Below are 11,350 nucleotides of genomic sequence, written 5' to 3' on the forward strand. Positions count from 1 at the left end.
TCGATGGCTCAATAATCCTTAACTTTCAACAACTGCAGTGCCTCGATGCCTTCTGCCAAGGAGTCTGGTGTTGTACAGCTGATGGCTGATCCTTAGCTTGCAAGAACTACAGTCCATGTCTTTTGCGGTCTATGGAACTTGGTCTGAGGTGTACTTAATTTAGTAGTAGTCTTTTGTGCTGTAGATGAACATGCTAAGCTAGTTCGGGATTATCCTCCATATATATAGGCGTGAGGACGTCGGCACTTATATTTTGTGAAGTTCTCTTATGAATCTGTTCACTGCTGTTCTTTCTTCCTAAAAGCATCTCCAAAAGCGGTAAAAACACAGCTCCAAGTTACTCAAAAGTAGTTCCACCAAATCTTTCGATTAGTTATTCAAAATTTGCTAGCACATACTCGTATTTGAGTAAGTCTTTGTTCACTAGTCAAGTAGTCATGTCATAAAAAGTACCCCTTAGTGAAAGTTCACCTCAACGCGCGCCCCTCCTGTCTTTGGCGATCCTGGCATAAGGGCATCTCTATTGGGCTGATCCATATTAATTTTTTAGACACTAAAATATGTCTATTTTAGCCTGATTGGGTTGGTCCAGTAGATAGATTAGAGGACCGTGCCCTTCCCTGACCTGTTTGGGCAGAGCGTGAACCAAGCCATTTTTTTTTCCATTTCACTCAATTTATATATATTGTATCCAAATAGCACCAAAAATTAAATTTAATACTATAAATCAGCATTTTGAATTAACACTCAACAAATTAGCACTGCTAAGAAGCTAACGTAGTTGATACTAATAGTACCAAAAGTTTCAAATAACACGAAGTTCATACATAATATACAAAATAAGATAAATACGTGAGATCACAAATCACGTTTTTGTGTGACAATTTACGTCTTTTCAAACAAAGCCTTTTAAACCGAGTCCATGATGCTCAAGTCGTTTATCATGATCAGGTTCTTCCTTGGCAATCAATTTGACGTATAATTTCACGGCTCTTGACCTGGCATTGATCTCTTCAACTTGAAGAGCCCCTCAAGGGGGTCTTCTTTTTTGTAGCTCAACAAATCTTTGCATTTTCTCCTTTTCCTCTCGGCATCTCCTCTCTTTCCTATTGACACTTGCCTGCTCCTTGTCGGCGGTCAACCTTTCAATGTGTCATGCAATGACAGGCCACCTGTGCTTGGGCCACCCTCCTCGAGACCGATGACCCATGAATCATTGCCACACTTTTTTGAGCCATCTAGACCCTTTTGTATGAAGTATAGCATGTTCCCACTTGGGACATTCTTTGATCATCTTCCAACAATGGCTCAAGTGGAACGGTTTGTTCTCGTAGATCTCCTTGGAGAAATCCAAATACTGGTGCACCTACACATATGGATGAAAATCCATAGGAATAATATTCACATTTGCAAGGTACATTTATATATTTTGATCAGATGAGGTTTTACCAAGTCTTGCACGTTGACGCCAATGACATGAGTCGCTCCTTCGCATGTTCATATGCACCACAAAACCTATTGCACTATACTTGGCCACCTATTTTGAAGAGATCGAGAGCATACACATAATTTTACATTACATGCTATTATGACATGTGAATGGATGGTGAAATTTAGAGGTTGCAATCATACTGTGTTGGACAACGAAACAGGCCTAGCATTTTTTTTTAAACATAAGGCCCTCGGCCCGGCTTTATATATAAAGCCCACATGGCAACGAAACAATCCACGACATACAGATACCGATCCCGTCTGAGACCAAACACACACACACAAATCATAAATCCATACAAATGCCACTCAGGCTACCCAAGACAAGACAAAGAAAAGTAGACTAGGACGCCGCCTGTCGTGGAGCTCCGGTCCTTGTCCTCGCCTGAAGCCGCCTAAGCTCTCCTAGCGCCTCGTCCAGTAAGCACCCTATCCCGCTGTCTGACCAGTACCCTCCAGCTCTGCATGTATATAGCCATAGTGAACATAGCGTCAGCCGGATGTGCGATCACTTTTCCCTCTAGAGCTAGCTTGTTGCGTGTATTCCAAAGCGTCCAGCCTAACGCCGCAAAGGCATACCAAGCAAGTCTACGTAGGGGCCCGGACAGGCCTTGCACTAAGGAGATGAAGTCCCCGACCCCTGCCGGATCCCGTGTGCATGAGAGGAGCTCCCTAACTCCAGCCCACAGAAATCTCGCGAGGTGGCAGCTGAAGAAAATGTGGTCGCAGTCCTCCAAAGATCCCACACATCGCGCAGCCTTCCGTCGGATGGACCATGCCTCTTGGCCACCTGTTCAGCCGACGGCAGCCGGCCCCTAATGAGTTGCCAAAGAAAGACCCTTATCTTTGGGGGGACCCTAGTAACCCACACCTCCTTGAAGAATGTGACCGTCGCCCCCTGCGACAAGCGAAGGTATAAGGAGTGTGTAGAGAAAATCCCTGATGGCTCCAGGCCCCACGACACCTGGTCCTCCCCCATGGAGTGTGGGTGTAGATCGAAAATCCTGCAGAGGTTTTCCCATTCTACCACCTCGCGCAGTACCAAAGGTCCGGCGGAACCTGATGCGCCACCCCTCCTCAGTCCTAACCCCAGCCACCGTAGCGAAGTGGTTGTCACAGCAGGCAAAGAGGCGCGGGAACATCAGGTATAAAGGGGCCCTCCCCGTCCACCAGTCAAGCCAGAAATGCGTCCGTCTCCCATCATGGACGTGGTATTTAGCCCCCAACTTGAAGTACCATTTGAGCTTCTGTATGGTCTTCCAGAATTGGGACCCTTTAGTCGGTACCAACGGGGAAAACAGGTCGTTATTGCCCAAGTACTTGGCCCTTAGGAGGTCCGCCCATAGACCTTCCGCATTTTGGTAGAGCTTCCAAATCCACCCTACCATAAGAGCAATGTTCATGTTCTTCGTATGAAGGATTCCCAGCCCTCCATACTCCTTAGGTCTGCACACCGTGGCCCAGTCCACCATATGGTATTTGCGCTTGTTCCCCACCCCTTCCAGAAGAATCGGCTCCTCGAGGAGTTCATCGCCCCATGCGTAGAATCATACAGGAGGTATAGACCCATAGCGAACATCGAAAGACTCGAGAGGCACGAGTTAGTCAGCTCTAGTCTACCCGCCGATGCCAGGAAGAGACCCTGCCAGGGATCAACCCTATGCCCGACCTTCTCCGTCAAAAGGACCAATCCGCTACCGTCAGCCTTTTGTCGCTTATCGGAAGGCCAAGGTAACGAAAAGGAAAGCTCCCTAGCTTGCAATTGAGTGCGCATGCCACCATAATCTGTTCTTCCATAGCGACCCCCGTCACAATGGCTTCACTCTTGTCGAAGTTAATCTTGAGCCCCGACATGTTCTCGAAGCATAATAGGATGAACTTTAGGTTTGCAATAACCAATCGTGAAGGTTCGATCATGATCATAGTGTCATCCGCGTACTGGAGGTGGGTTACACCTCCCGGAATGAGGTGTGACACAACACCCTTTATGACACGGTGGGCCCGTCTGGGAGTCCTCGCCGGTCGCGTCTGCAGTCGAAAGGGAGAATGCGAGCAGACCATGGCCGCGCCTCTCGCGCTCCGCTCGCGTACGGATGGGCTTGTCGTCGCCTCTCACTGACCGGTGGGCTCGCTTGTACTCGGCTCCACATGTCATTCACTTCGGCGTATCTACTTCTCTCCTCTCTCGGTACATTTGCAAACCCGTAGGTCATCACCGATCTATATAGCCCCCCACTCCAGGTCGCCTCGACTTCTCGGAGGGTTTGTGGCTTCGTGCTCTACTCTTGCTAGTGCTTACCGTACGATCTTGCCATGTCTTCGCGAGGTGGAGGGGGAGGCGGAAGGCGCGGGGGCCACGGCCGCGGCGGCGAGTCGTCCGGTGGGCAAGAAGGAGGCCGCGGGCATCGTGGTGGTGGTGGTGGAGGAGGCGGTCGAGGGAGGGGTCCAGGCGGGGAGATTGCGGCCGAGCGCGGGGTACACGGCCACGCCTCCCGCGGCCGTGCCGGCGAACAGGGAGGACGTGGAGGCGATGGCCGAGGGCGTGGTCGAGGCAGCCATCGCGACGATGCGGCGAGAGGAGGCCGAGGCGGCGGCGGTGGCCGCGTCCAACCCTCGGGCTCGCAACCTGCAGCCGTCGGCCGTGGTGGCGTAGTGGGGGAGCACGACGCGCAGCACGGTGGCGCTGTGCTTTCCCGTCCCGCCGGACAAGTGACCGCGCCGGCGGCTGAGGTGCTGGCTGCCGAGGTGGAGAGGAAGATGGTGCTGCCGGAGAAGGACGAGAGGCCTCCGTCGTCCTCGGCCACGGCGGCCGTGGAGGAGCAGAGGTCGGCTAAGGGGGGTCCCAGGCGGTGGTGGCGGCGCCCGGGAGCCTGCCGCCGGTGTCGAGCAAGGCGGAGAAGTTCCCGGCGCGGCCGGGATTCGGGACCGTCGGGAAGAGGTGCCGCGTCCGCGCCAACCATTTCCTGGTGCAAGTCGCGAACCAGGATATCCACCACTACGACGTACGTGTGTTCTCTTCTCTTCTCTTCTGTTGCATGTTGCATGTTCTTGTTCCATGCTGTCGCTGCCTGTAAGCCCTTCTACCAGTGTATTTGTGGTGGCCATTATGCTCACTAAACCCCCAAATCCCCACTTATTGCAAAAAGCATGTCTGGTTCTAGTGTACTGGGCTAATTTAATCTCCAATTATCCCCAAATTATAGTTTATTTTTCTCAATCCTCAATATTTTACCCTGACCTACTGGATTGGGGATTTGAAGGGATTGGGTGAAGATAGGGGTTTCACCCAATCCCCTCGAAAATTATCCCCCAACAAAACCTCTAGTACTACCTCTGTCCATCTTTTGATGTCAAAAGTTTGTCTAAATTCAAATGTATCTAGACACACTTTAGTGCATAGATACATTCGAATTTAAACGAACCATCGGACATCTATTAATGGACGGAGGGAGTACTAAATAAGGCCAGTACCTCTGCTGGGTGGGTCGATCTTGTATAATTCGTTAGAAGCTGTATTGTGACTATTGTCAACCATTCGTTTGATTTGGGTCCAGCAGAAGCAAACGCAAATTCATGCCAAAGCTAACCAAGAGCAGTAACCTAAATTAGGCAGTTTACAATAATCAATTTCATGGGAATTTCATGGCGTCCGGTTTCATTATTGTACCTTCTAAAATCTTTGATTACCTCGGCAACACAAATTTATGGTTATTGCTAACTATCTTATCTGTTGCGCAGGTGGCAATTTTTCCGGAAACGAGGTCCCGAGAACGGAACAGATCAATTGTCAACGAACTTGTTAGACTTCACAGACAGTACCTGGATGGTAGATTGCCTGTCTATGATGGCAGAAAGAACATATATACTGCTGGTGCACTACCCTTCAAGAACAAAGAATTTGTTGTCAAACTTGCTAATGCTGCTAGAGGGCACCAACGGTACGACGATTACATTCCACCTTTTTTTTCATCATCACCTTATTTGTTCATGCAATGGTATGATGTAGTGCTAGTTCTTATGTTTTAGGGAGGAAGAATACAAGGTGACTATACAACATGCTTCAAAACTGGATCTGTACAATCTTCAACAGTTCTTGGCTGGTAGGCACAGGGAGTTGCCACAAGACACTATCCAAGCACTAGACATCGCTCTAAGGGAATCCCCCGCAGCAGAGTAATCCTTTGATATTTCACATTTTCTTGATACGTAGTAGAAAAAATCCCAGCATACCTTTTTAATGTTAAAGAGTTGTGTTTGCTTGCTAATTTAAGTACATTGAAACAGGTACTTATCAATCTCAAGATCATTTTTCTCGCAGTCATTTGGCCATGGTGGTCCGATTGGCAATGGTGTTGAATGCTGGAGGGGGTACTACCAAAGCCTGCGCCCCACACAGATGGGACTGTCACTAAACATTGGTATGGATGTACCTAAAATGTTCTCATTAATTGAAAACTACGTGATCCCAGTTCTAATTTTCCTCTAGGAAAGAAATTATGTCCTTAACATTTCTTGTTGAAAATTATGGTCTCAGATATTTCGGCTACAGCATTTTACAAGGCCCAACCAGTGATGGACTTTGCGATGGAATATTTGAGCATGCGAGATTCTTCAAGGCTGTCTGATCAGGACCGTCTTAAGGTATCAATGGTCGTAGAATTTTGTTTTTGTAATATTTTTTCTGTTTACCTAACTGCTGCATTTTTTTACACTTCATAGCTGAAGAAAGCCCTTAGAGGTGTCCGGGTTGTGGCCACTCATCGGACAGATAAAAAACTCCGTTACAAGATTACCGGGATAACCCAAGCTCCATTGAAGGATTTAACGTATATATATTCACTTTTATACCCTGTTTCTTTTACACGCTTTCCTCTAATTATATTCCATGTTAAACAAAACTGATACACCATGTTTTTTTTTCAATTAAGGAGCTCCCCACTCTCAATTTCATTTCTCAATGAAATACATCATAACATTAACCAAAATGCTTATATCTGTGTCTACAGCTTTGATCAAGATGGGACGCGCACATCGGTTGTTGAGTACTTCAAGAAGCAGTACAATTGCTCATTGAAATATATTAATTGGCCTTGCCTTCAAGCTGGCAGTGATAGCAGCAGGCCGACATATTTGCCTGTGGAGGTAGTTTCTTTCTGTATGACATATCCTTGAAAGGGTGCTATAGATATTTAGGATTAATATTTGTACCTCGTTAAGTTTGGTCTTTTCTTTCGCCAGTGAATCTATTGTCATATGTTCTCTTCAGGTTTGCAGCATAGTTGGGGGACAACGGTATTCTAGAAAGCTGAATGAACGCCAAGTTACAGGCATACTGAAGATGACATGTGAACGTCCGGCACAAAGGGAGAAGAGTGTTCTGGATGTAATTTAACACTTTGTTCTCATTTACTTCCAACTATTTTTTGACTATGACGTTTAGCATGTTGTTCTCATTTACTTCAACTTGGTACCTCGAGTGTGCAATTGTTTGTTTTATTGGCAAAGAGATTCTCGATTTTCTGTTTCGTGTTAATCATATCTAACAGTATTTGTAATCTTGTATCTTCGCAGATTGTTAACAGGAATAATTATTCAAATGACTTCTATTCAAAAGAATTTGGCATGAAAGTGACAAACCAACTTGCATTGGTTGATGCTCGTGTACTTCCTGCCCCAAGGGTATTATCTCAAAAACATAGTAGCGAGTAATAATGTTTGTACTTACTGTTTGCATTCATCTGACCTCTAGCATTTGTCCTGTTATTAGCTTAAATATCACGAATCTGGACGAGACAAAGTATGTGATCCTTTCGTAGGACAATGGAACATGATTAACAAGGTACTTCTCTAGTTCATATTTAATAACCTAGTAGTACCATTTTCTGCAGCGTTTATGTATTCAGTGCCTATGATTTGTATTTTCATTTTTATCTTACCTGTTATTAGCCCTAGCATGTGGGTAACATGGTGAGCAACATTTGTATTTAGTGACTGATTGTCTTGGTATGCAGCTATGATCGTATATGCCTTCTTTTCATTGATATATGATATTATATGATTATGTTTGTAATATTTGTGCCTGGTTATATATTTTACTTTTTGTTATGCAGCTATGATCGTATATGTCTTCTTTCATTGACTATATTTCACTTCTTTTCATTTGCTTTCTACACCAAACAGTCTAGGTTTATTGATTTCATTGTTTTTCCCAGAAATTTGTCAATGGAGGATCGGTCAACTATTGGGCATGCCTAACTTTTGCTTCTCGCCTGCACCCAAAGGACATTGGCATGTTCTGCAACGATCTTGCCCGCATGTGCAATAGCATTGGCATGGTATTTTTTTTGTAGAATGAGTAACTTTTTCTTCTTCTGGAAGGAGAACTCCTGTCACAAGCATATATATTGATTCACTGAATTTCTTATTCTAGCAAATGAATATGAAACCATGCGTGGATATCACACAACCAAGCCGTCAGGATAGTGTGGAGTCTGCAATCAGAACTATCCATAGGAATTCTTCACAAGTACTTGCTCAGCAAGGTCTAGCAGGGAAGCAACTTGAGTTGTTGATCATCATACTACCTGATGTTAGTGGTTCTTATGGTAAGCTCGTTAAATAGATTCTGAATCTGATGTCTGATGATTTCAATTTCTCGGTTTTAATTATAAGTTCCTGACGATTAATGTAGGAAGGATTAAACGGCTTTGTGAAACCGAGCTTGGTGTAATAACTCAGTGTTGCTTACCTAGAAATGTTCAAAAGGGTGGAAAACAGTATCTTGAAAATCTTTCTATGAAGATCAACGTTAAGGTATGATTGACTAGCTAATCTACAATCAGGTCCAAAGAACACTTAGAACATGTTTTTTTTGTGACTAGGTTGGAGGTCGGAATACCGTGCTTGAAAATGCTTTGTACAAGAGGATACCACTTCTGACAGATGTCCCCACCATAGTTTTTGGAGCTGATGTCACACACCCATCTCCTGGAGAAGATGCATCTCCTTCTATCGCTGCGGTATGTCCTTTTGTTTTCTCTTGATCATCATCTCACAATATGTGTGCATTTTTCAGTCTTCTTTTGTTGGGTTCCTGCTCTATATTGCATTTTCCTCCTGTTCATGGAAACGTTCAGAGCTGGAATTGCTTTGTATTTTACTATGTAATGTCTGAACCACAGTATCGAAAGTAAATTTTCATTGTGATGGCAACTAAGGTTTTTTATTTCAGTGAGAAATAATTCTTCGCTTTTACTTTGTATGACTATGCCAACTAGCTCAAATCCTCATTTGCTGTATGTCGTCTTGGCATTGTAGTATTATGAATGTATATGTATTTAAGGCTTCTAGTTCATCCCATCGCAGGTTGTTGCATCGATGGATTGGCCAGAAGTTACGAAGTACAAATGCTTGGTATCTTCACAAGGTCATAGGGATGAAATTATAGCTGACCTTTACACAGAAGTAAGAGATCCACAGAAGGGGCTTGTTGCCGGCGGGATGATAAGGCAAGGCAACATTATTTTTTTTGCAAATCAATGCGTAGTTTTTTTCATTTTTCAGCAATAACATTTAATTATTGCAGGGAACTGCTTGTCTCTTTCTACAAAGCCACTGGATGCAAACCTAGCAGGATTATATTTTACAGGTTTGTAATCAACAGTCTTTCTTTTACAAAATCATTTCTTAGTCTCGTCTTGATATTAAATATTAAATATGCAGGGATGGTGTTAGTGAGGGACAGTTCAGCCAAGTTTTGCTCTATGAAATGGATGCAATTCGCAAGGTTATTTTCACCTCTTTGCGCCTCATGGAATTTGCAGTCATACACGTATTTTGTTTTCCGTTTCATGTACTACATGCCAGCTACATAATGTTGTTCTTGTTCCCAGGCATGTGCTACTTTACAGGAGGGATATCTTCCGCCAGTTACATTTGTTGTTGTGCAAAAGAGGCATCACACTCGCCTATTTCCTGAAAACCATGGTGCACGAGATTTGACGGATCGAAGTGGAAATATACTGCCTGGTATGTTTTCCAGCTGGTCAGTTGGCATAATATTTGTATGGCTTGGTAGAGTGTACATAAATATCAATGCTTGCAATGGAACAATCTTGAAGTCTCTATTGTACTTCTTTCTCAGGAACTGTTGTCGACACAAAGATCTGTCATCCTAGTGAGTTTGATTTTTACCTCTGTAGCCATGCTGGTATTCAGGTAAAGTTACATGATAAACCTTTTTGTGGAGTCCCATGCTTCTAATCATCTAGTGGGCTGGGCAATTTTTTGATGATAATGATTGTAAATTTCCTCGATATCGTTTTTTATTGTGTGCCTTCGTTTGAGCAGGGAACAAGCCGCCCAACACATTATCATGTTCTTCTCGACGAAAACCGTTTTACCGCTGATGCCCTGCAAACCTTGACTTACAATCTTTGCTACACGTAAGTTCCTCCGTCACTCTTAATTAAGGTCTGCATCTCTTCGATGTAGAGGCATGGTCTCATCCTCCATTTCGAAAAAAAACTGCTGCATTACTGTCCTCTCCATTTCAAATGATGCATATGGAGAATACTGTTGTAACAAAATATTTAATTCGGATGATCTGCTGCAGTTATGCTCGGTGCACCCGCTCGGTCTCCATAGGTATGCATTTAGTGTATTCACATTGTCTCTTTCTTAACTTTGATGACAAAAAACTCCTAATTGCTTTTGTTCAGGAATATCTTTCAACTTTCAAAGTTTCCTGCTGATTTAGCTCCTGATACTCTTGTAACAGTTCCCCCAGCGTATTATGCACACCTGGCAGCATTCCGTGCGCGCTACTACATGGAGGACGAGTTTTCTGACCAGGGTTCGTCGTTGGCCACATTGCGGACGGATGAGCGGTCCGCGCCTGTGAGGCAGCTCCCAAAGATCAAGGACAACGTAAAGGAGTTCATGTTCTACTGCTGATCGATGGCTCAATAATCCTTAACTTTCAACAACTGCAGTGCCTCGATGCCTTCTGCCAAGGAGTCTGGTGTTGTACAGCTGATGGCTGATCCTTAGCTTGCAAGAACTACAGTCCATGTCTTTTGCGGTCTATGGAACTTGGTCTGAGGTGTACTTAATTTAGTAGTAGTCTTTTGTGCTGTAGATGAACATGCTAAGCTAGTTCGGGATTATCCTCCATATATATAGGCGTGAGGACGTCGGCACTTATATTTTGTGAAGTTCTCTTATGAATCTGTTCACTGCTGTTCTTTCTTCCTAAAAGCATCTCCAAAAGCGGTAAAAACACAGCTCCAAGTTACTCAAAAGTAGTTCCACCAAATCTTTCGATTAGTTATTCAAAATTTGCTAGCACATACTCGTATTTGAGTAAGTCTTTGTTCACTAGTCAAGTAGTCATGTCATAAAAAGTACCCCTTAGTGAAAGTTCACCTCAACGCGCGCCCCTCCTGTCTTTGGCGATCCTGGCATAAGGGCATCTCTATTGGGCTGATCCATATTAATTTTTTAGACACTAAAATATGTCTATTTTAGCCTGATTGGGTTGGTCCAGTAGATAGATTAGAGGACCGTGCCCTTCCCTGACCTGTTTGGGCAGAGCGTGAACCAAGCCATTTTTTTTTCCATTTCACTCAATTTATATATATTGTATCCAAATAGCACCAAAAATTAAATTTAATACTATAAATCAGCATTTTGAATTAACACTCAACAAATTAGCACTGCTAAGAAGCTAACGTAGTTGATACTAATAGTACCAAAAGTTTCAAATAACACGAAGTTCATACATAATATACAAAATAAGATAAATACGTGAGATCACAAATCACGTTTTTGTGTGACAATTTACGTCTTTTCAAACAAA

The 11,350-nt window shown here is 44.1% G+C and overlaps 1 protein-coding gene across 1 annotated transcript; it reads left to right on the forward strand.

Moving 5' to 3' along the window:
* Window positions 1–4,057: 4,057 nt before the first annotated feature.
* Window positions 4,058–10,446, forward strand: LOC124672845 (protein argonaute 12-like). The gene is made up of 23 exons (XM_047209009.1): window positions 4,058–4,135; window positions 4,338–4,493; window positions 5,230–5,429; window positions 5,518–5,664; window positions 5,776–5,909; window positions 6,026–6,132; window positions 6,211–6,317; window positions 6,498–6,633; window positions 6,758–6,874; window positions 7,063–7,170; window positions 7,259–7,330; window positions 7,704–7,826; window positions 7,922–8,096; window positions 8,183–8,304; window positions 8,373–8,510; window positions 8,857–8,999; window positions 9,077–9,139; window positions 9,214–9,277; window positions 9,384–9,519; window positions 9,635–9,708; window positions 9,841–9,935; window positions 10,106–10,137; window positions 10,271–10,446. The coding sequence occupies exons 1-23, from the start codon at window positions 4,058–4,060 to the stop codon at window positions 10,444–10,446; spliced, it is 2,703 nt and encodes a 900-aa protein (XP_047064965.1).
* Window positions 10,447–11,350: the final 904 nt, after the last annotated feature.

Source organism: Lolium rigidum, chromosome 7 (assembly GCF_022539505.1).
Source record: "Lolium rigidum isolate FL_2022 chromosome 7, APGP_CSIRO_Lrig_0.1, whole genome shotgun sequence".
NCBI lineage: Eukaryota > Viridiplantae > Streptophyta > Magnoliopsida > Poales > Poaceae > Lolium > Lolium rigidum.

Coding starts and splice junctions, on each gene's coding strand:
- LOC124672845 (XM_047209009.1), top strand. CDS start 4,058: ATGCGGCGAGAGGAGGCCGAGGCGGCGGCGGTGGCCGCGTCCAACCCT. Junction 6,634..6,757: donor CGACATATTTGCCTGTGGAG/GTAGTTTCTTTC, acceptor TGTTCTCTTCAG/GTTTGCAGCATAGTTGGGGG. Junction 6,875..7,062: donor GGGAGAAGAGTGTTCTGGAT/GTAATTTAACAC, acceptor GTATCTTCGCAG/ATTGTTAACAGGAATAATTA.